The sequence below is a fragment of the Ailuropoda melanoleuca genome, chromosome 2, assembly GCF_002007445.2.
Source record: "Ailuropoda melanoleuca isolate Jingjing chromosome 2, ASM200744v2, whole genome shotgun sequence".
NCBI classification, from domain to species: domain Eukaryota; kingdom Metazoa; phylum Chordata; class Mammalia; order Carnivora; family Ursidae; genus Ailuropoda; species Ailuropoda melanoleuca.
The window spans coordinates 121,816,476-121,841,829 of NC_048219.1; the positions used below are offsets into that span (position 1 = coordinate 121,816,476).

The 25,354-nt window shown below is 44.3% G+C and overlaps 1 protein-coding gene across 1 annotated transcript; it reads right to left on the bottom strand.

The window, feature by feature from the left end:
* Positions 1-3,596: 3,596 nt before the first annotated feature.
* Positions 3,597-22,881, bottom strand: RND3 (Rho family GTPase 3). The gene is made up of 5 exons (XM_002923226.4): positions 22,483-22,881; positions 21,929-22,016; positions 10,642-10,751; positions 7,019-7,153; positions 3,597-5,612 (listed from the first exon to the last, which is right to left on the bottom strand). Exons 1-5 carry the CDS (start codon positions 22,630-22,632, stop codon positions 5,361-5,363), a joined length of 735 nt encoding a protein of 244 aa, XP_002923272.1. The 5' UTR covers positions 22,633-22,881; the 3' UTR covers positions 3,597-5,360.
* Between the last annotated feature and the right edge of the window lie 2,473 nt (positions 22,882-25,354).

Here is a 25,354-nt window from a genome sequence, read left to right on the forward strand (position 1 = left end):
TTCAACATCCTTAAACAGCAATTTACTGAGGGTGCACCCTTGGGAAAACAAAAGCCCCCTCTAATTGGCTTTCTTGGATTTTGAAAGGCCTTATGTGTCAACCATCCATGGGTCCTGCTATGGACTGAACTGTGTCCCCCAAAATTCGTATGTTGAAGCCCTAATTCCCAAAGTGACTATATTTGGAGATAAGGTTTTTAGGAGATAATTAAGGTTAAAGGAGGTCATAAATGTTGGGGTCCTAATCCAATAGGATTGGTGGCTTTTTAAGAAGAGGAAGATATCTACCCCTCTCTCACCCACTCTGAAGAAAGCCATGTAATCACGCAGAGGGCAGGTGGCCATTTATAATCCAAGAAGAGAGGTCTCGCCAGGAACACAATGGGCTGGCACCTTGATCTTGCACTTCCATTTTCCAGAACTGTAAAAATAAATGTCTGTGGTGTAGGCCACCCAGGTACGGCAGCCTCAGCAGACTAAGACAGGTGCTTTCATTGTCTCCTGAGAAAGCTCTCACCACCCAAGAAGCAGGGCAAACATGCATAGAAGTAAAGGCAGAGATGAAATACGGAACAGGGGTGTGAGGGGAGTCAGGAAGTAGCTGGGGTCGTGGGAAGGACTAGTAAGGGTGCAGACCTGGGAGATGGGGGTCACACTCTGGCTCAGCAAATAGAGGCATGGCCATGATGTTCAGCTTTCATGCACCTGGGACACACACCATCCACAGGAAGTGTTTGTTATGGCAAGATAGTGTCATGGTGAAGAGCGTGGGATTGCAGAGCCAGATTGCCCTGCCTGAGTTCCATGGGATCCTGAAGAAAATATCTGGTAACTTAGCTGAAAAAGGGGAACTTGATGGGACTTAACCTACTGAATATATTTGTGATGGGGACTGAGTTACTATACAAACCATTTAGAACCGTGCCTGGCACAGATTGTGCAATTTTAGTGGTAACTATGACTTTGACGGTAGGGTTGACCATATACTGATCCAGTTTTCATTTCCACTGTGGAATGCCTTTTACAAATTTTATTTCACTGTCCATGGAAGAAAGGCACTAAGGATTCCCCTCTAAAGAAAGAAAATCTGAAAAGAAAACAAACGAACAATCCCAAAGAGTGAGTTTGTTTTGCCAATCCTGAGATTTTTTGTTTAAGGATTCATTAGAATTTGTTTCCTGTGCTCCCAAGGGGGTCAGAGACAAAAAGTTTTGGAATCCACTGTTAGGGAATACTTTCAAACAGATTGTTTAGACTCCTCCTAAATTCCTATTTTCAACATGAGATAAATAATGGGTTCTCTGTCTTCACCCAAAGTGCTATCATAAATACCTCCTGACTTAATTTTGTAATCTCCCGAGGGTTCATTTCATTTTGTAACCGTTCTTTCTTCATTTATTTCAAACTTTATTTCATTTTCACTTTTCTGGTATGTTCAACAAATGAGGACCTCACAGACAGAAAGTACAAATCTCTAACAATGCCAGCACATTTTATAACGAACAGTTTGGGGATCATTCAGGTTCAGATGGGAAGGATATTTTCCCCTCCTGGCCTTCTAACAGTCACAGAAATCTAAGTCATTGTACAAAAGCTAAAACGATGACTGGTAACCATCTCTCTTCCCCGATCACCGTGAATAGACTCCAGCTGCTAGGATCACTTGGAAATTCCTTTTGCACCATACTTATTATAGCCCAGGAATGTCGTGGAACATTGGTGGCTATTGCATTGGTGTACCTGGCTGCATATCAGAATGTTTACCACCAACCCAGCATTTTCTGCTCAGTTAATGTTGGTGGAAATCACACTCAGACATTGTGCATCCTGTCTCCCTCTACTAGATTGCAAACTCTCAGGACAAAGATTTTCTTAGTTATTATCTTCCAGGCCTAAAAAATGCTAGACACATAGTAAGTACCCAAAGATATGTGGCCAATGAAAGAATGACGTAAATAAAAATTGGGGTGATTTAAGAGAGAATGCTAATGTCAAAATAATCCATCAAAAAAGAGGATATGAAGCTTTCAGAGTTTCAGGAGTCTTAAGGGAATGAGGTGGGTTCTTTTTTTTTTTTACTCCTTTTAATAAAAAATAATTCCCTGGGTTATTTCTAAATTTGTACTTAAGGCACATTTTCTAAAAGACCAGAATCTTCCAAGCAAATATTCCTAGAAAATATTAATAGAAGTGAGAGAGACACAATTAAAGTCTTACTCAAACTTTGAAAATCACCTTCTAGTATTTAAGGAGGCATTAATCATGATCATTAATCAATAGAAAGGAATGTTCACAGAATGCTTAGAATAAATGTTTGCAGAAGCAAAAACTGAGAAAAGGCAGGGATACATGCCCAGGGCTGAAGACAAACTTTTTCTTTTTGGTTTAACAAATAAAGCCGCTGGAAAAGAACAATTCACTAGAGGGAAACATTACTGTACAACGTATAATATACTGCCAAGGTCAGCAGAACCTCTGCTGTGTGCGCGCGTTTCTGTGCCCGTCGTTGCTGAAAAGCGAGTTTCTTGCAAGCCTGATTTAGATATTAAGCCTAGAAGTTACTCAATACCAAGGATTAGGAAAGTACTTTTATTTCCTTTACTGCTTACTGACAAGAATGAGTTACATTTTTGGTAATTCCTCGTGCTTTCTAAATTTTTTCATAAGACTATCCTATTATGTCAATGCTTTTTTATTTGTTCATTCATGCCAGCTCCTCTGGTTTTCCCCTTGGTTTGTGCTTCTGAGAATTATTTCCAAGCAAGGAACGATACCTCAAAGATTGCTAAAGGCCCTTTTTTTTCAAAAGCCACAAGGATGCAGTTTTTATAGGACATGACTTAGCTATGTAGAAAGAATAGCTGAGTTTTGCAGTCCTACGTGGAGTCTCTTTGGACATTTATGTATGAGTTTTAGCTAAAGACCGTGAACCAACTGGGTTTATGGGGACCCAGGCCAGTCTTGATTCAAAGCTATTCCATGCTTACATCTTTCAGGTCACTGGAGCAGCTTATATTGTCCTCCTGTGTTATTTAGAGATGCTGCTACCATAAACAAGGCTTTTTTTTTTTTTTTTTTCCCCTTCCCTGTAATTGTTAATAGCTAGGTCCTGGGTCAGCTACACAATTGGCCTCTGTAAACAAGAACATGCAATCCAAGGTGGATGGCTGGGTTAGGAATGGAGGCTGGGGGTGGGGGACCAAGGGCAGGAAAGCAAACCAGGCCTGAGACTGCATCATACTGTCTCACTAATAAAGAGTTCAAGGAATTTCCGTACTTTCTACAATTTTAAAATTCTTTCTTTTTTAAATCTTATGCAGTACCATAGATCTTTTTGTCTATGATCAAATCTCTCAGTCCACTAATACTCCATTTTCTTCTTGTGATTTGAAATCACCACGAAAACCTCTTATCTATACAGATTTCTCTTTCCCCAAGAAACTTTCACTAGTGGTGAGAATCAAAAAATCCCAAAGTGTACTACTAGGTTCAAGAAAAACGTGAGGCCAGATGCTCTCATCCTCTCTATTAAAGAACAGAATCAAACAGCTAAATCAGGAAGTAGGTAATAAAGGACAAATCACATTTAGACAAAGACATGGTTACTTTTTTATTTGAAGGAACAAAAAGTATGTTTTAATAAATACTGCGGAAACATTGACCAAACAAACAAAGTGACTTCAACATTTAAAAAAATGCAACGAAAGTTCTGCTTTATAACAGTTATAACTTATTTTCTCTTTACAATATTTAAATACAGAAAGCACTTGCCAGCTATCTTGTAACACTGCCCAAAGCATAATGCTGCATCAATCAAAGCATATTATGTTGATAAAACGTCTGTATTTCGTGGGAAATGACTGGAATGGTATTTTCTTGCAGAGACAAAACAAAGTGCTTGTAAGACGAAGAACTGAGTGTTGTAAGGACCTTAATCTCCTCTCCTGCCACAATTTAATGGGAGCACAGCTTCAACACTTCAAAAATGAAGCTTTATCACTGGAAAGAAAGCTCGTTTTCAACAAGCGCCAACAATAAACAGGTCAGATCTGGTTTCTTCTCTGAAAGAGGCTCTAAAAGGAACTGGTCAAAAAATATCTGTAAACTATTTTAAATGCTGATGACTTTATGTAACAACAGCAATCAAGTACTGGACACGGGCCTTGGCTGAATCCGGGTGAGGTTTAGCAATCACTCTCTGGAAATGCCCTAGTAGGGCATCGGGACTGACATCACAGACTCTTCCTCTAAGGATTCTCTAAAGCTTAGGTAAGAGGGTCCCTCTCTTACAGATGTTCTTTTAAAGAAAGTGAAATAAACCAAGAGATCATCAGATGCTGTCAACTCCGGAGCTTCATCCCAAAATAATAGGCCTTTCGCTTTGCACTTCTGGTAATTGAATTCCAGACAGCTTTATTCACGAACTGTGCTTTCTGCTACTATCCCTTCATTATCTCTTCAGGCGAAAACAGTACCTACGTTATTTTCCCCCCTCGGATCATTTTATGACGTCAAACCAAGACACCTCTTATTGGACTTTGCATTTTCATCAATGATGGCAAAAGAAATCACACACCCTCTTTTCTAAACAGCGCACAAAAATATTACATTGAGCAATTTACCACTTTTTAATGACAATCACAATGATGAACAGAACCATCAGACTGAATAAAAATGGACACCTTTTTTCTAGTTCATCTATTTGATCTTTGTAGTGCTGGTCTGCACATCTTGCAAGGCTCCAAAGGCCTTTCTTCAGAACCACCTTGATCAGCTATCTTCAGGAAGGCAAGATTTCAAAAAGCCTCACCAACTTTTCCTCTGGATATCCCATGGGTCCTGATACAATTTCCATTTTAATGATGAGCTAGGAGGAAATTAGATCACATCCTCTAGAAAACTAAACGCTAAGGTCACAGTGCCAGTTCCCCAAGGAGGACGGTATATTAATATATACTTTCTTTGTAAAGGAGATTAAAACATTTAAAAATCAAATCAAAGTAGAGATCCATGAATAGATTGTAACAAAGAAAACAAAACGCAAGCACCATTCAGAGCGTGATTCTTCTTGAGGGAGGTCCTGTATTCCTCCTTATCTACCTCCAGCCCATATGAATCTCTCTTTTTTGGCATATTTTTCAAGTCACACTTCCAAACTCTTCCATGTGTTCACGTCACCACCTGTTCTACATGCCGAACCTAAGGACAGGGTTCCAAAAAGATGAGCATCTTTTCAAATACGTCCTAAGCCTCCAGACTGCGTGACTTTGGCTGTGCACTTTGTTCAGAGTTCACCTTTCTGTTTTGTGGTTTGTGTTCTTTACCGACACTTCCTTGTCCTCACTGAAGAGAACGGAGATTCACATCACAGTGCAACTCTTCGCTTTGTCCTTTCGTAAGTCCGTAGCAACCGCAGAGAGTTCTGGTCTGCTGGCCATGTGCGAGATCCGCTTTGTGGCCCTCTGTGATTTGTTGCGCTTAACGTTTTTATTTGTCTTGTTTACACACGCCAAGGTGGCAACGTGAAAAATGTCTCTGACGCTGTTTTCTGACTGTAAAGCTGAGCATTCGATGTAAGTGGCTGCTCCAATCTGTTTGGCCATGTTTGCGCCCTGAGAAGCAAAAGAATGCATGGTAATCAGCAAGACGTCTTGGGGGAAAGTTATACAGTGTCTTCCCGATACTGCAAAATAATTGTGCAGTGCAAAGCATTTCTAGTATCTTAACTGTATTTCCCAAGTGCTGCTGCAAAAAATTTAAAAAAAAATCCCCCCCGTTTTACATAACAAATTTTAATAACAAATGATTTCATAAATATCTGCAGTCAAGACTCAGGCCTAAGATGTCTGATTATCATCACTCAATAGATAGTGCTTGACTTCCCAGAGGTGCGGAAGTCTGATTTTTGAGTGTAAACGGTGCTCAAAACCAGTCAATAGGCTGTTTAAAAAACAGGGTTAAGGTATGGCATCTAGAATCAATTTTGAAACGTATGTCCAGAATAAAGTGAGGAAAGGAATAACACTGTTATGGCATCTAGAACTTTGGGAAACACAAAATACAGACTTTCTAAACATGGACCAGACGATTGGTGTACACAGTAATAAGCATGTGTGCATCACAATGACTTATTTAAGTAACTAGATTTTTATTAATTAGACATGTAAGACAAAGATGACCGCAGTATTTAAAATGATGAATACAAAGGAAAATTCTAGCTAATTCAACTTGAACTCTCTTCAGAATGCAGGCTTAAGTTTTAGGAGAAGGAACGTCTGAAACCGATCCCCCTCCCTTCTAGATACTTGGGGAAATGCCTGCAGAAACGACATATCTCCAAAAGATGGTTTCATGGAGCGCTCTACTTTGCTGGCAACGTCCTTAAGTACTTTATTGTACTGCTGAATGTAAGATTCACTCTCTCACAGTTATTACCAATTTGACCATGTTCTCCCTTGGATCTATTTAACTTTAACCCCAGTGAGAGCTGCAGAGATGTACAAGGGGTAGAATATGGTCCACTGTTCACATACTAGGTCATCAACGATCACATGATTACCCTACTGAAAGACAGAGCATTTCACATTTTAAAAGATGTTTCCCAAACTCGTCTTATTTATGCATACACGTATATCCTTATTAATCCTTATAAAGTAAACGGCTAAAAAAATACTGGAAAGCTTTTTGAGAAGGGTCAGGCATCAAAGCACCATCAAAATCTCAGCCAAACCCTGCCCCAGATCACTCTGCAGTCTTCAGAATCTGAGCTACGGGCTGTCACTAGGGGCTGAGATGCTCGCCGTGAAGGCACAGGCACAACACCGCCAGCCCTTTCCTCCGTGTTTCCAGATGTCACCATCTCCACACGGGGCGCTCCTTCTTCATTTTCCTCAAGAGCCTTCAACCTGGTGCTGACCACCAGCAGAGCCTTTAGAAAAGCGGCCACTTTTATTCTGAGTGATTTTCTACTTCCGTCATTCTTCTTGAAAGCCACATTTGCACCTGACAACATACATACCTGATCATAGGACACTGGTGTCTGTCTGTGATTTGAGAGCTCTACTAATGTACTAACATCTGTCCGAAGGTCAGATTTGCAGCCAACCAAGAGCATTTTGGTGTTGGGGCAAAACTCCTGGATTTCACCTTTCCACTATGGGGGTGGGGAGAGAGAAGAAAGATGAAAAATTAACAAAATGCAGGCATTTTTATATTGGTAAACAATTCCTCCTCTGGCCGACACTGGGAATGGGACCCAAAAGAACGTTTTAAGGAAAGTGTCACTTCAGATGAAGCAGCAACTTTGTATTTATCTTTCAGTATCTTTCAGATATTAAGTTTTACAAGATTTATTTATTTGTCAGAGAGAGAGAGCAAGCGAGCGCACAGGCAGGGGGAGTGACAGGCAGGCGGAGGGAGAAGCAGACTCCCTGCTGAGCGGGGAGCCCAATGTGGGACTTAGTCCCAGGACCCCAGGATCATGACCTGAGCCGAAGGCAGATGCTTCACTGACGGAGCCACTCAGAAGCCCCAAGTTCTACTTTCTTTAACATCTTATTTGAGAGAGAGCGAGTATGAGTGGGGGGAGGTGCAGAGTAGGGGGAGAGGTAGAGGGTGAAGGAGGAGGAGAAGCAGGCTCCCTGCTGAGCATGGAGCCTGAGGATGGACTTGGTCCCAGAACCCCGGAATCATGACCTGAGCTGAAGGCAGACGCTTAACCGAATGAGCCACCTAGGCGCCCCAAAGTTTTACTACTTTTTAAAGTGGGCCCATTTGGGAACACTTATGTATATTATTATCTATTCTCCCTCTCTGTGACTCATTATCCGTCCCTACTGGAAGATACTGGCTGGGTGTTGTCAGAAGGTAGCTTCAATAATTTCTTAATTATTGGGGTATCTCTGGAAGATAAAAGTGCCTTAAGAATAATTATATATTCTAACAAGTGACTATCCCCTCAGATATGTTGAGCTGGAACTTCCCAGCATGGAAGGCTGAGAATAAGGCAGAGCCAACGCAAGCACAGGCACACATCCACGAATCCCATCAACGACTGAACAGCCACCATGGGCTGAAATTTCTAATGAGATTTCAGGGGCGGGAGACAATGTGAATAAACAGGATGCCCTGCCCTTAAGGAACCTCCATTCAAGTGACTGAATCAACACCGACCCTGACATTTACAAAGGCCCATCTGTTGGGCTCTCAGGAAGGCATCTGGTCCTATAGCTGATACTCCCTTCAGTTAGTTTTAAATTACGTTAAGTTGTTTAATGTTTCAATTTAGTCCAACTTGGCTAGTTGTTGCGTGACCTAATGAGAATTATCAGACCCTCCAGAAATGCCTAGCAGGGAATTCCAATTGTCCTCTCGAAGAGCAAACAGCTGACTTTTCGCGGTTTCATTTCCTCAAGCTTGAGATGACCATCGGGATGGGAGTCAGGGATTCAGAGTGTCCCTAGGAGAGCTCTTGACTCCTGGGCTGGGGGCACTGGAGGGCTGAGATCAGGACCAGGCTGGCTTTCCCAGCCCACGTGCACAAATATGCATCAACTGCTCTACTAGGAACTGTGGTTGTTACAAAGATGATTAAGACATAGCTGTGGAAGTCACAGAGGAGCGAGGGTGACGAAGTCATGTATGTAATTCTCGTAAGAGGGACATCCTGCAGGAGTCATTTAAAACACGACTAGCAGGGACATCTCCAGGTGCGGCAGACCAAAGGAACCAATATACTTTCCACTTGAGCCTAATTTACCCACCAAATGCCTCCTTTCCTTTCTCTCCTCCGGAGTTATTTAGAAGCATCCACCATTTGCTAGATGCCACTGGAGTATCAACTGGAAGATGAACTGAGGGGAAAAAAAAATCTATCCTGCTTTATGTCACTCTAAACTCTTTGATATTCAAGGACTTAAAGAGTCAATCAAGACAAACCATCGCACGGGTTATCATGAGCCTTAAACTTCACACGAATGTAAAACACATTCATTAATATCTCTAAGGCCAAAGTCACTATTCATTAGGTCTCAGAAGACAAAAGCACAATAAAACAAGAGCAAGGCTTTTCATCATAAATTATGCATAACCTGATACTACATCAAGTAAAAACTCCAGTAAATAAGCAATCTCTTTCATCTACAGACAAGCAGTAGACATGTTATGTTGTTCTTCAGCTGTGTAATGACTTTGGCCTCCCTCTGCATGTCTAGCAATTGTTTACAAGCCTTGAAGACAGGAAAGGTGTATTCCCGCCTGAATCTGACAAACATTAGCATTATTTGTGTTAGGTAACACATTACTGAAAATTGAACGGAGTTAAAAAGAGCCTTTGATCTTCTAAGAAATTCCTATTTCATTGAGCTAACTGTGTTTGTCATGTCTCGTAAGGAGACAGGGGTGGGGGGGAATACATCACTTTCAAATCCTAATTTCATGGTGACACGTAAGACAAGCAGTCACATATAATAGGGACATGCAAACTAGTGAAGACGCGCAAAATAATGAAAACACTACCTTGCTCTCAACCACATCCTCTGCCTAAGCCTCAGAGCATGGGGAAGGGGGGCCGCTCTACAACGGGGTCTGATTCTGAAACCTCACAGCACTCAGGCCAGGACTGAGAAAGCAGCTAGTGACTAATACATGCTGATCCACGGACACACATACACCTTTCTGTGACTACCAGGAGGCTTAGTCCTAGGTTGGTGGAAGCCCAGGAACACTCCCCCCTCCCCCTGGCCTCCCCAGGACCTGTGACCCACCTGCAACAGGCCCCCTTCCTCCTGATGTCCCCCTGGTTCCAGCTGAACTTGCTCAGTGCCCTCCTGCACTTACAGACCCTCATGCACCCCCAGAAACTAGGTATGTTATCTACCACCTGCTTACAACTACTGTTTTTATTACTCTGTGATCTCTCTCTGACCACAGTTCACTCTGTCTAATGTCTGGAAAGACACCTGCACTCCTCCTGTAATAGTTCTATTACTAATAAATAACATCATTACCGAAGCACAGTTTATTAAAATGGCAATTATTGAGGCCAAATGTAAACCTGGGAGCTAAGGCGCAAACTACGAGGGAAATGAAAGATGGAAAAAAGAAAACACGTGCTTGAGAGTAATCAAATATAATTATTTTTAGCTGCACCATTTTCGCCCAAAGGATAAACACAGAGGCCCTTTACAGGGTATTTTGTTTCTTAAAATGAAAATCTCTTCATCATCAAAACTTGGGACATGTATGTGTGGAAACCCTGTTTTGGTATGGGAGTGGCTTGGTTTTTTTTACAATTTTTTTTTTTTAAAGATTTTATTTATTTATTTGACAGAGAGAGAGAGACAGCCAGCGAGAGAGGGAACACAAGCAGGGGGAGTGGGAGAGGAAGAAGCAGGCTCCCAGCGGAAGAGCCTGATGCGGGGCTTGATCCCAGGACTCCAGGATCACGCTCTGAGCCAAAGGCAGACGCTTAATGACTGAGCCACCCAGGTGCCCCCTTTTTCCAATGTTTTAATTACACAATACACAGTACAGGGTAGTAAGTAGAGTGTTGGAGCTCCCCAGCCAGCCCCCCACCCCCCACCGTGTCTGTTTCCCACACATGGGCCAGGACTGAACTGGGCTACCCTCCCCAGCACTTGCCTTTTTTAGGACGCTGTCCAGAGTCTCTGGCCTACTGATGTCAAAGCAAATCAGCACAGCGTCTGAATCCGGGTAGGAGAGGGGCCGGACGTTGTCATAGTAAGGAGAGCCTGAGAAGAAACAAAGATACACCCATTTTCAGATACAACTTTCATGTATCCGTCATACATGAACTCCACCCTTCTGAGTTAGAGCCCTTGAATATCACATGGCCCCATTCCCACCTCCTCTAGGTCTCAGAGGGGAATGCAAACCAGCAAAAGCCCAGTGGTAATATACTCCATTTCTACCAGAAGACAAGGGAAGCCTCACTGGTATGTGTCTCAAGTTCAAGAGGAGGAGCCAGAACCTTAAGGTGAAATGTGCACAGCTTGGAGCCCCCCACGGTACCAGGCAACGTGCAGAGCAGAATTCAGTCAGGTGGTCTGGGCGCAAGGCCACCTCCACCCCCGAAGGCGGGGGCGGGGGGGCTAGGTAGATTTAGGACTGTGAGTCTCTGATTCTTTACTCTAAAATGAAGACGACAACAGTTCTTACGTGCTCACCTGGATTAATGAACCCTGGCAGTGACTGGCATTTAGTGGGGGATTCTGAGTATCGACTATGGTTATGGTTGTGTTGTTGCTGTTACAGGCTGCATGGTAGCAAACACCGTGAATGGAGCTACTTCTTGGGAAAGAGACGAGAACTCAGGATCTCTCTGACACTAGGATGGGATGAGTGGGCAAGGGAGGAAAGGGCCAGCTCTGCAAAGAGAACCGAAGCAAACACAAGAGCCACCCTATGGCAAAGTTGCAAGTTTGAATAAGCCACTGATCTTCGAGCTTGCTTAGACTTACATCCAAACCCTATATGGACTCTCTTCCTGTTGCAACCAAAGAAAGTAATAAATGCCACATTGGGTGATGTCCCTTTTTTGCACAGTTCCATCTCAGAGGGGGAGGGATCTCAGACCGAGTTGAATGCAGGGTACCCGAAAGGTTCAAGCCAGCAGTCAATTAATACAACCCCAGAACCATCTCATCGTTTAGAGAATTTCTTCTACTCCTTTAAGAATTCCAAATGATGGGCAATTACAGGAAGTCAGTTTTTATAAAATGGTATGACTATAAAATGAAACACAGCTTGCCAATGTTATTTGTTCTTTAAGAAAGTCATTTTCTGTATTCCGTACACTATTGTTTCACACGCCATCACACGAAAATCGTTTCACATGTGTACATATTTGGGTCCAGAGGAGAGAGAGAAAATCTAAGGCTACCAAAGTTGTTTTGAAACCCAATTCATTTTGACATCACCTCCCATTTCCAGCAGGAAAACATGACATGTTGTCCCGAGAAATCAAAACCCCCATTGTCAAAGTCAGCGGGAGAGAAAGACTGAAGAAGTTTTTAAAATAATCCTTTGCGATTGTATCAAAACAACATTTTTCAGGAGGCTGCTCTGGAGACCTGTGGGTTCCTATAGCCAGGGTGCATCGCCCCTATTCACGGTATATCCTGGGTCCCTAGCACTCACGGCGCGACCCCATGAACACTGGGGCCTTTTCAGGAAGAAATCTAAGCCAGAATTTTTCACGAGCTGCAGGAGCTCCCTACACACATCTGGAATCAGGACTCTGGTGTAACAGAGACTGACAACTGAAAGACATTTTCAAGAAGCTTCAAGGGTTTGGAGTTTTAAAAAAATCAAGCCGTTTTAAATATTAAGGCATACTGGAATAAAGCGTTCTCTGAAAATGACAAGTTGTGACTGCTTTTTTAGCCACTTGAAGAAATCTGAGGTCAAGAGAATAATTCACAAACAGCTCACTAATTTAAACATTTTTGAGAGGTCTCAGAAATGAGATGGCTTATCACTGTTTCTGGGTATTATGGTTATTTCTATATTTGTTCTGTGAAGTTCCATTGCAACCTCTCTCACTTCTGGATCCGAAGTCTAACTTTGATACAGCTTCTTCTGTAAACATTTAGCAAGTCTCTTGCCAAACAGTCAGAAAATTCCAGACTGCAGAGTGGAAATCCAAATACCAGACATGTACACTACTAGGACTCCCTCCGCTCTTCCACGTTGGCAAGATAGGACATGACCCCAAACCCATAAAGTACAGCTCTCCAATAATTCCAGTGCTCAGGACCCCAACAAGGCCTCAGAGATCCTTCTTGGAAATGCACTCACATTACAAAACACAACTAACTCACTGTGGCTACTTTCCAGCCTCAATCAGACCTGAACTCCGGAGAAAAGGCCAACTTCAGGTGCTTTCAGGACAGGAAGTAGGACTGGATAAGAGTACCCACCATGGATCCCAGAGCTAAGAGTACTCTACATAACAATGGAGACCCTCTTTACCCAATACAAAATTGGGGAAAGACATCTGGGGAGTTACCAAGGTGCTAAAATAGAAAAATTAACACTGGGATTACCGGTAAAATCTAGAGGAATGGTTTCAGCCCTCAGGTCACCACGTGGCTGCAGAGAATACCTCTCCCTCCCTCTGGGGACTGGGCTTCTCTCCCCCACCCAGTTTATGGCCACAGGGAGGATCTGGCTTTGTCCTCAAGGCTGGAAGGAGACTCACTACTATCACGTGAGCTGCCTTCTGTGCTCAGGAGGTATACCCATAGAGCTGCAAAATGCAGACACTGGGCTGACTTGAAAATGGAAACATTTGCAACTGAACCGGAATTCTTACGGAGGTTTGTCTCTGCTTTTGTTTTTATTTGGCTTAATACTTTGATGAAATTACATTTGTGTGTAAAAGTTCCTGAGAAGGAAACCACCTTGCTTGGTGAGGTAGAGAGGTAATTGTTAAGAGCTTTAACAAGATCTAATTAGAAATGACACTTTGATCCTGTCTTATTACTTTCACTAATGATCTGCACTTTTAGATCAACAAGTGTCCAAAGGTGGTAATAAAACTGATCCCCACATTTATTAGTTATAAGCATAATTTGTCTAACCACTAACTACAAGAGTAATTTGTCATTAAAAATAAAAAGGCCATTTGTTCATTTTATTTTTTGATGGGGTTAAGGTGAAACTTTTTTTGGATTGAAAAATCTGTCTCTACTGTTTTGTAATAAAGAAAAAAAGGCACTATAGAATTAGAGAACTGTTCTACCAGGAAAAACTCATAACAATTCATCAGCTAAGCAGGGCCTTCAGTTAAAAAAAAGAAAATCCAGTGTAATTCGACAGTGTCCACTCTGTGTTTAAGCACTCTGAATTCTTCCCTATTCTTCCCATAAGGCCCGTGTTACTGCACAAAGGAAGTAAGAAAAGCAAAGCTGGAGGGTGCAGGGTGCCATCACTGGCATGCGTGGGATAAGTTACCAGCCCAGGAAGAATGAAGAGGAATTCCAGGAATGCCCCTGGGAAGTGACAAGCAAGTGGGCAGGCAGAAGTGACACCAAAGGAAGGAGCTGAAAGTAAGCCAACGAAACGGACAATGTCTGCCTCCAACTCCTACTTCCCTCCAGAAAAGTCTTAAAACATTCCATGAAGCCAAACAGCAAAGAATTTAACTTCTGTAGGCTTAAGAGATGCACATGAAAAAGCTTCCAGGGTAAGTGTAGGACTGAACCCGACCACAGGAAGGGCGTTCCACATTCTGGAAGGAAGGAAGTACTGAACTGGGGATGAACGAGGGCCTCATTCAGATAGCCCAGGTACTGAGCTTCGCTTGTCAAATACCACTCTTTCTCAGCATGGGAATTCCCAGATGCTGCATTTCTGCTCCACTCCATGAAAACTCTAAGCACACAGCACACTGGTTCCAAAGTCCTTTCTAATTCACCTGTCAGAGCATCAAAGGGAAAACTCCAGGAAACTCTGTATTGTAAAGAAACAACTACAGCACTATGCAAAATGTGTCCGTCCCCCGCCCAACACAGCCAAAGAGCCTTGCTGGGCAGACTGGAATCAGTGAGCATTTGGGGTTCTCAGAGTTCCTCAAGCTTGGCAAACATCAGCAAAGTTCTAAAAGGCTTTTGAAACTTCAGGTCTAACCATCTTTGTCTTCAAGATCATTAATTCCGGGTGACAGCAATATTTCCAGCCCAAGAATAGTCACAAAGTGCCTCACCCAGAAACTAATTCTGCAGACACATAGCTGCTTGCTTCAGTCATCCTTGCACGAAGATAGAACACACCATATATGTCCATAATTAAATGTATATGTAAGAAGATTCATGCCCAAAGGGAGGCTTTATGGAACCTTCTGCAAAACCAGTTCAAACACTGAGGCTTTACAGAAGCTTGAGAGCTGCAAACCCTTCTAGCTGAGTATTTCAGAAACTAACTCCCTTTCCTTGAGCTTGAAACACTTCCCTGTCCCCACATAAGAAATTCCTACCAAGAATAATAAAACGGGGAATACTGCATAATTTTGGCAGAGAAAATATATTAACCTTTGGTATTTTTAGTGGCCAGCAAGAGGACATCTGTAGGGAACAGCAGCTAACACGTGAGACTGTATGAGCGGCCAATTTATTACCAGATTCCATTTCCTCATGCCATCTCTACTGAGAGTGAAAGCTTCGAATCAGCAATAATCTCAAGAATGTGAATCAAGCCTGGGCAGAACTTTTGTGTCTGGCTTAGTACAAGACTCTGTTGAATTATGTTCCCAAGAAGTGTGCACTGTAAGCGCCATGCCCATAAAAATGCAACAAACATTCCCAGGGAGGCCATTTCCTTTGTTTCTTTAGAAGTTCAGATTAATAGGAATTATGAACAGATTTTATGAAAATTTGAGGGCATTTCTGTGTTGCTATAAAAATACAATCAATATTTTCAATTTCTGGGGGCAATGCAGGTACATAGTTGGAGAGAAAGTCAAAGAGGCAGAAATGATTGCTATTTTTTGAGCTTTAAATAAAGCTTTCGCTTTAAACTCCTAATCTTATTGAGATACTTAAAAAAAAAAAAACCCAGGAGACTCAAAATATTTTACTTGGAAGTAGAACCATGGTAGGTCACAGAACTTTGGGGATAAGCGTAGATGGGTATTTTCAAAATTACATTATCATTCTGTAATAGATTGAAGATTTTGTGTTTTATATCCTACTTAAGCATCTGATTCCTTGCAGGGAAGGCCCATGGTGACTTCACCTTGCCACATGCTGTGTCATCAGGCTCATTTTTCAAAACCAACGTGCACAACACCTGATTCAACTTCTGAGGCAGCTTACATTCCATGCCAACGAAATTTGTTTTGTCAAGGGGATCTCTGAGTAAAGTTGCCAATATACAGTAACCGAGATGTTTAAAGGGTGTTGGAAAATGGCTAAGGCACAATGCTTTCATTTGCCACTGCCCACCAGGCACCATGAGCTAATTGGAGAAACGACTGGTCCTTGGTGCCGGATCTACATGCAGGAACCGATGAATAACCAAATCTGGGCATCTCACTGAAATGCTCATTTAGCAAGAAACCAGATTGGTGGGAAAAACATGACAAAATGAGATTTTAAAAAGGTCTAGAAGTAGATATGCACTTAGGAAATTCATACCTTTTTTTTTTTTTTCCTAATGCATGGTGGACAAATCTCCAAGTATAGTTTTATGTATTGCTTACTGAAAATCACCATACAAATTCAGAGCGCTCTAGTTTTGCCTTAATCTGCATCTCTTACAGGGTTTCAGGGTGAAAACTGAGTTGAGCCTGGTTTTGAAACTCTTAAGCTATTTGGGATCATGACCACCTTAAAATCTAATTGGTTTTCTGCACTTTTTTCGCCCTTGATATTCACATTGCAAGTCTTCCTGCTTCTCTGGCTTCTTTGTAAATTCTTGCCCTCTTCCTTTCTCTAACGAGATTAATTTAGGTGAGAATTCTTCAACTTGTTTTCACTGATAGTCATTAAATGTAGGCATGTTTTTTTAAGTGGGAGGGCTGTTAAAGACAGAAGAACTGAGTCAACTTCTAGAGATAAGGAAGGAATTGTGGTGGGTTTCAATGAGAATGAGTCACCAGTCAGGGGGCTGGGCTGGCCCTGTGGCCTTCAACTATTCTTTATGTCTTCTTGCTGTGAGGTCAATTTGGCTTTAGAATCTCTGGACTCACGGTCCTATAAACAAGGACTAAGATACCAAGGGGGGGGCATGAGTACCCTGAGGGCAGGAACTACTTTGTCCCATCCCCTCCCTTGGTCCCACAGCATCTAGCAGAATTCCGGCACACAAAGTACCTTAAAAAACATTTACTGGTTTTATAATCATTTCTATAGATTTTGCCTTGGTATGTTAATTTACATGTTAAATCACACAAAAAAAGGGACCAGTGAACTCTTTTGAAGCTGCTTTTCTGGCTTAATCATATACTAATCCCCAACACTGCTGAAACACTTCGATCCCTGTTAAACATTTCAGTTCAGTGCTTGTCATGAAGACGATTCTTCAAATGTGATGGGTAAGGTACAAATATAATATGCATTGATTCCTCCAAAGTCGGACCAAGGGTAATTGAGAGTCTTCTTTCTTCCCTTTCCCTTTAAGGGTAAGATTTAAAGAATACTACATTCTCTGTTAATTATGTTAAAAATTAACATCGAAGTGCTAACTTTAGCACCCATGGACTAAAAGCAGCTTGTATCATGACAAGATTCAAGAGTGTTCATGAGGCAATAGCATAGTTATTGTGGGGGAATTTTAGCAGTTGAATTGAGTATTTTATAACTAATAATATGCCTTAAATAAAACATGCATTAACTTGCACTGGTTAAAAGCCGGCATGAATGATTATTACTCCCTAAATCACGTGTGCTGAAATTACACCGCAATCAAATCACTTAGGAAAAGATATGGTGATCTTTAAGTGACTAAGTTTCTATTATTAGTAGGCATTTGGCTTCATACTACAAACTGCTTCTGTGCTTGGCCAATGTGGCATATTCTGAAATCCAAGATATTAGAACTACTTTGGTCTCACTTATCACTTCAAAATGTTGAAACCATTACCCACTGTTTTGCAGGGACTCAGAGTGAATCTGACAGTCCTTAGGAGCATTTCTGCAACTAGTAATAAAAATGCTCACCTTAACAAGGGAAAGGCAGCATTTCTCATTAAAGCCCAGAGGATGACGGATCTGTATCCAAAGACTACCTTTATCCTCCTCTTAGAGGATTTACAGTGGCAATATTTAAAAGAAGGTTTTGTTTACTCTGAGGGGGCGGCTGGAATAACTTCAAGAAGCTGTAAGACATCAAGTGGCAAATTGCCATTTGTGGTTGCTTTAATTGGTGCGTGCCTTGAGGGTGGGAAGGAGGAAGGTTTCCTACCTGAGGAGGATCCAAAGAGGCGTGAGCTAGGGACTACTGACTAGGCAAATACACGGCAACCAGGTGGAACAAGGCCCTTGGGTACAAGAACCGGACAAAATGAGCTCAACGTAGGTGGAATATCAGCTACGCTAGGCAGGGAGAGCTTCCTTCTCCCCACTCCCTGCCTCACCAGGGCTATATGACTCTTGGGGCAAGACTATAAATTAACACCGCATCTCTAAGGCCTAGCAGAGGAGGGCCTGTTCATAGTGGGTGTGGAAAGAAAGGAGGGGAAGAGAGAGAGTGGAAAGAACTATTAAGTACTGTGCCCTAAAAAAGTGGGGAATGAATTGGTGCAAAGAGGCCCCACATACCCTAATTCCACTTGATGTTCTTTCCTATACCCAAAGTAGCACTTTTGCCTATGCACTAACTGGATGACTGCTGGGGGGGAAAAGGAGACCCCTTATGAGACGCTGTCCAAGTACAGAAGCCACAGAAGACAACTACTTCCGGCTCCTAAATGTTTGCCCCTCTGCCAGAAGGCTAGATGGGATGCGAATACCACGCAAAGGACAACGTTTATGCCCTCTCTTTCTACCTAAGAGAGGTTAGGCAAGCCTCATTTTTCTTATTAATCATTAACTTCCACAAAGTTCTAGAAGGGGGAAATTTAGGACTTTAGAGACTTTGGCTTGAATGTTCTCTCCAGAGTTAAATTATTAGCAGTTGGAAAAAACAAACATATCAAGAGGCATCAGGCATATGCAATTATTTTCACAACCTGAACCAAACAAATGTCTTAGCGGGCAAAGAAAATGTCAAGTATTTGTCAAAAAATAATCCTGTTCAGAAATTTGTTATGAAAACCTTGAGATGAAGTAGAAAAATGTTCGGTACTTGATATGATTAGTCACTGATGCAATGGCTCTTGCTAGATGTTTTTCACTCAAGGATGATAAACCATTTTTGGTGGAAACAATCTATTTTTAGAATTTAACAAGTGCTTGGTGACCATGCTTAATTAACGTTTCACCTCACCAACAGCATAACAGGATTCTAATTCCCTTATGTCTTTCCCCCCATTTGTATAAATCTAAATTCCAACTAAGATTGCATTACCGGATAATTCTGCAGTGTGGTGTTTTCTTAATCACGCTTTTTTCAAACCTTTATTATTTTAGTTAAACATGCATAGGTTTTGTTTCATTAAATAAAAATACCAGTGATTATTTCACTACAGACTTCATTTCAGGTGATTAATCTGATGAAAGGCAGTGTTTATAAAGTTGCCATTATTTGTGCACAGGTAATTCAGTGGTAATAAATGTCGGGGAATCTTATCCCCTTGGAAACTATGCATATGATTATATGATTATTCATTTGTTCATTTAACACATTTTACTCGGTGACTACCGTGTACAAGGCGTGATGTTACGGGTGCAGGACTACAAACTCGGGGGCATGGATTACATATTTGAGAATATCTGAAGTGCTTTTATCTGCACACATGAAGCATAATCTCCAACTGTAAACTGACCACATTTTGTTTGTTTTCTGGCCTTTGAAAAAACAATGTGCCTCTTCTCTCCTAAAAAAAAAGCCAATTTAGCCCTTTGGTCGCCTCATCTAAAATCTCCATTGGTGGTCCTGTGACTCATGAAGCAGGACCCAAGGGAGGCATAACCAGCATTCCTGTAAGCCCCGCCATGCCCTCTCCCTACCCAAGTGAGTCTCCTTCCTAAATCCACCAAGAAGGGTGGCACTGTTCAGAATGGGGCTTCTGTGTAGGTGGTGAAAACCCCAGCATGGGATGCTAGATCCACTGGGACTGACAGCTGGAGCCCACAGAGGTCCTGGGAAACAAAGGATTTGCCTGCCTGGTGTACAAAGGCCAAGAAGCATAGAACTGGGAAAGATCCTGCACATTGTCTAGCTCTGTATCTTCTTTTCAGATGATGAGACGAGACTCTGGGAGGTAGGGATTTGCACACAGAAATCACAGAATCACTGGTAACCAGCAGCCAAGATCTAAACACGGTTTTTTGTTTGTTTCTTTAATCAACAATGGATCAGAATTACAGATCCCATGACTAAATAATTCTTACCAAGAATTAGGTTCGAACAGGCTGCGGGGGCGGGGGGCGGGCAGTTAAGCACTGACACGAATTATTGGTACCATACCAGCTGTCCTGCACGCCAGGCGTAATAAATATCAGGATATGTCTGGGTATTAGAGTCCGTTAAGTAATAGGCTATGTAACAATTCCCATAATAGGAACTACTGAAATAAGAAAACACTTCAATTCTGTCTATCCACACCTTCCCTGTACCCGCGAGACTGTGCGTGCACACCCCGGTACAAACACCGTGAGGTTCTTGTTTTGCAGCCCTTGGCAAGCTTGCGGAAGAGCCTGACTCTCCACCGCGGGGCGGGGGACAAAATCAGCGCCTCTCACTGCAACACTCTGAGCATCTGGCACCGGCCTTGGAGAGGCGCTCGTGGGAGCCTTCTCCTTTGCCTTTGTGCAGGGACTGCCCTGGCGACCCTGTCAGTCTGGTCCCTTCCTTGCGCTAGCTAATTCCCTGTGTCCCCCCGCGGGGGCTCCAGAGGTTAAAACCAAGGGCTGTGGGAAGCTCGCACAGCCCAGAAGCACCTCCACGAGGCCACTCCCAGCTGGCCGCAGGTCCGCCTCGCGGGCCTCCCTCCCTGACAGCAACGCCTGCGTGTTGGCACTTGCGCGCTCGTCCTCGCTAGTTTCACCGGGATTTGGCTCGTTTCACCCGCTGCAGCCCAACTCCCAGCTAAGCTCCCAGACCTAAGCGCAAGGGCCTTCACCCGGCCTTCCCGGTGGCTCCTCCTCCTGCAGAGGCGACACCCTTCTGGGAAATGGGATTCCTCCCCTCCCCCCCCCGACCCTCCCAGCACTGCAGGGTGTGTGCGGGGAAGGGTGGGGGGGGGGAACGGGTACCAGCCCCAGATTCCAGGTTGAGCCTCCCGCCCTCACCGCGCCTGACCCATCCCAGATCCCTAATAGCCGCGTGCTGGGAGCCTCCCCCGCGGGGTACCCGTCCTCTCTACCACCGCGCAGGTAGGTGGGTGGGCGCAGAGAAGGCGATAACCCGGCCTTGAACCCCAGACCCTTGAAAATAATTCACCACGACGCCAATAATTCAACTGGACAGGAAGGTCAAAGGCGCAGAGTGCTGCCCGCGGCCCTGTAGGCTGGCAGAGGGTGATGCAATGGGGGAGTCAGGAGAGAACGGCTAGGGCCGGGGTGGGGGGGCCTGCGGCGTGATCACTGGGGGCGGAGAGGGGTGTCGGATCCGCAGATCCGCACCGAGGCTGCGCGGGCGGCGGGCGGCATGACACGAGGGCCGGCGACCGCTCTGCCGAGTGCTGCCCGCGCCACCAGCGCATTCCTCGCTGTAGGCGTCGCGAGCGTCGCGGCTGCTCGCGCTCACGTTGCTCTCCCCCCAAGCGCTGAACACACACGTAACTGCGTCGCTTCGGGGATTTTCTCCCACCTCCCACCACTCCCGCTGCGCTCCCCGCCTCTCCGACAGTCATCAGGTTAGCTACTGGAAGGGCGCCCGCCACGAGCCAGGTAGTTCTGAGGCGGCGCACGCATCCCCCCCCAACATCGGGCCACCTGGGCACCCCACAGCCGACTCGGGAACGACCCCCCGCCCCCGGGCCAACCGCTCCCCGGCCACCTGGCCACAAGCGGCTCCACTGCGGGGTCACCCGGCGGGCACACAGCGCCCTTCTCTCCCCACTCCCATTTCCCCCTACCCATTGTCGTCCCCCACCCCCACCCAGAAGGGACAAAATGTTCACCCAGCAGGGACCGCGGGAATCCCTCGGCAGAGTCAAAGTTAACCCAGGGGCGCAGAGTGCCCTGGTGGCGCGCGGCTGGGTGCTTGGGAGCGTGCCACGCGCGGGGTCCCGAGCCCGCCACGCACCCTGGTGCTGCTGGAAACCCGCCCCAAGCGCCACGCGGTCCGATGACTCTCTTACCCGAGGTGTCCCACAGGCTCAACTCTATTCTTTGTGTGTCGATTTCAAAACTGGCCGTATAATTCTCAAACACTGTAGGGACGTAATTCTGGACAAACAAAATGGACAGAGGAAGGAAAGAGGGCAAAGAGGTTATCTAAAATGCACGACACCCGTACAACACCCCTGAAAATCGCTTCCTCACTCCCCAATTAAAAAAAAAAAAATCGCACACACCAGACCCGCGGACCCTTTCCGAAACCCCGGACTCATCCACCAGCCGCACCACCCAGCTCTATAAGACGCGAGGATCCAAACCCCCCAACCCGGAGTTCTACACACATGACCGAACAAGTTTCACAGGCTAACAGGAGAATGGGCAGACGCGGCCCCTAAACGTTTCCAGCTCACTTTCCCTTTCCGGGCAGTCTCACCGGGGGGTAGTAAGAAAGACTGCTTAGAAAAAGAAAATCGGGTGAAGGGGGAAAAGCGAGGAGAAGCCCAACTCGAGACGGGGGGATTCCCGCGGACCGACCCCCTCCCCCGTCCAAGCCCCTGTCCGCCACCACACTCACCTCGGGGAAGCAGTCTTTAGCGAAGACATGTAGCAGCGCAGTTTTCCCACACTGACTGTCTCCCACTACTACTATCTTGCATTTCACGTTCTGATTAGGATCCATGATAGATTTACTAGATAATTTCTGGCTGGCTCTTCTCTCCTTCATTGATCTTGCCTTATTTTCTCTTGGAACAGAAATTTTCTCTTAAGAGGAAAAAAAATATATATTTCTCTCTCTCTAAAAAGCAGATATAAAAATACAACGCAAAACTGGTGGGAACTCCTGAAGCGCAGCGCAGACGAGGGGCTAGAGGAGCAGGCTCGTTACTCCCCCCTCCAACTGAAGTTTTCGGCCTGACTCCACACCGCGCTTCCCAAGTCCAATTCCGATCCGACTGCTTTGTTTCACGCTCTCTGCGCGGCTTTATAGGCCCGGCCTTCCAATCCTCTTTCTCAATGAGAGAAGGAAACTGATACGCCTCCTCCCCTTTTATGGAGCCTGGGAGCAAGCGCTGTCTCGCTTCTGGCCGAAAATGTAAACAGTGCGCCCTCTAGGGTGACCGTGTGGGATCTATTTCCAGACTAAGTCTGGGACAACTTGAAGACCCCAACTATGCTTTGCTGATGCATGGGACTGTAAGTCCAGGAGGAGGTGGGAAACGGAATGTCTGTGCATATTGGTTTTTTTTTTTTTAAAGATTTTATTTATTTATTTGACAGAGATAGAGACAGCCAGCGAGAGAGGGAACACAAGCAGGGGGAGTGGGAGAGGAAGAAGCAGGCTCATAGCGGAGGAGCCCGATGTGGGGCTCGATCCCACAACGCCGGGATCACGCCCTGAGCCGAAGGCAAACGCTTAACCACTGTGCCACCCAGGCGCCCCGCATATTGGTTTTTATTAGGATTCCTTTAAAAACGTTTTAATAAGGGCTGCTTCAGATAAGCCTCATGAACATTTGTGAAAGCAAAAATATTTCTCACCCAAGTTAAGACAGTTAAAAAAACATAGGCAGCAAATCTTGGGTTAGGAAGGGTTAAGTGGTCGTATTTTTTTTTTTTTTATAGAAAGAAATGGTTTGTATCACGTATATAGGCCATGGAACAATAGCTAAGCTAGGCTATTTCAGATGCAGGAACTGGCTTGTCTGGGTCACAGCAACACACTGGCTTCTGAAACCTGTCAGTTTCAGTCACTCAGGAGAAGGCAGAAAGGTTTTGAGGAGTGGGTAGAGGAGGTGGGAGCAGAGAAAAAAGAAAAGCAGAAGATGCTTGTAACTGAGTGCAAAAGCCATTGTAAACTCAGCCCTATTGCACTAGGAACCCAAACTCACAAGGCAGCCATTGGCCCTGTTGCAATGAGGACACTGAGTAGGAGGGTATCTGCTCCTGCCCTGGTTTCCTCTATCTGTAGCCTCCCCTTACCTAGAATCAAAGATGTACCCAGAAAACACAAATATGCTTAGTTGAAAATGCAGGTACAACTCTCTTCTTCCTCTCCCCCTCATTTTCACACCCATCCCCCTACCCACCCACCCCAAAAGTCTCAAAGAGGAGCAAAAATGGCCATGCATTTGTTCTCTCTGCCCTATCAGAAGTCCTTCTTTCCTCATCTTCATCTCCTGTGCTTCAGATGGAAAGATTTCAACTATTAAACCGTAGTAAGGACATTGACCAAAAATCTTACAGGCACCCCTATAGAGACTTCTAGGCTTGTAAATGAGAAGGTGAGGTGAAAACCCAGAACGTTCAGGGCGCCTGGGTGGCTCAGTCAATTAAGCGTCTGTCTATGGCTTAGGTCATGATCCCGGGGTCCTGGGCTGAAGCCTGGTGTTGGGCTCCCTGTTCAGCAGGGAGTCTGCTTCTCAATCTCCCTCTGTCCCTTCCCCTCCCCCACTTGTGCTCTCCCTCTCAAATAAATAAACATTTTTTAAAAAAGAAAACCCAGAACGTTCAGTATGGGGAATGAAAAGACACTTAAGGGGGGTTAAAAGCACAGATGTAAGTATTGGATGCTAAGACCATGAAGCCTCATGGATCCAAGGACGGTATTGCCTCCTTTTCAGAGCTGAGAAAACTGGAGTCCCCCCCCAAAGGAAGACCCTGCCTCAGACCCAGTGTGTGGGTCTGTGTTTACACACATGCAGGGCTGACCCACAGAGAAAGGCATAGCTGGCCCTAATCAAGTTCTCAAAGTAGCGTTGGCCAAAGTTTTCTCTGCAGAACTTCAGTCCTCCTCACAAAAAGTGCCCTGTGTCCCAATGAATGATGGAGACACTGTGCCCATATCATCCCTTGAAGGTGCACCAAGTACTTTGACATGTTACAGACACAAAAAAAGTTCTAAGGAAAAATAGCCTACTTAACATAGCTTGACCTGGCTTGCCCTACTTAAGCACAGGAAGCTTTTATCAAATTATTTGTTCTTTCATTTGAGAAGCAATGGGCACAATGGTTGGGGGCAGGAGATCACCAAGAAGTATATCTGTGTGACCTTGGACGAGTCCTTCAACCTCTTTGAGCCTCAACTTCATCATCTGTAAAATAGGAATCATAATAGTAAGAGTGAGGAAGTGCAAGTGAACTTTGCAGAGTAGTTTCTGGCACAATTAAGAATCTCCGCTCTATTTTATATTTTGCATGTAACTCTTATTTACACTTATGAGAATTACTGAGCATATCTTGGGAAATACTGGCCTCATTAGTGGACTTACTAATTGGAACTGGGAGAATAGATCCGCCCTTTCTTCCCCTCAGATTTTTGACTTAAAGAGTTGCCCTTTTCTAGAGATATGATGTGCCCTTCCACATTACTGAATTGATGTAGTCTATGTGGTTAAGCCACTCTAACTAGCAATGATTATGAATTATTAGTATTTGGCTGACAGTGA

Coding starts and splice junctions, on each gene's coding strand:
- RND3 (XM_002923226.4), bottom strand. CDS start 22,632: ATGAAGGAGAGAAGAGCCAGCCAGAAATTATCTAGTAAATCTATCATG. Junction 10,752..21,928: donor GAGCCTGTGGGACACCTCGG/GTAAGAGAGTCA, acceptor GTTTCTTCTCAG/GCTCTCCTTACTATGACAAC. Junction 5,613..7,018: donor CACCAGTGTCCTATGATCAG/GTATGTATGTTG, acceptor TTTGCTTCTCAG/GGCGCAAACATGGCCAAACA.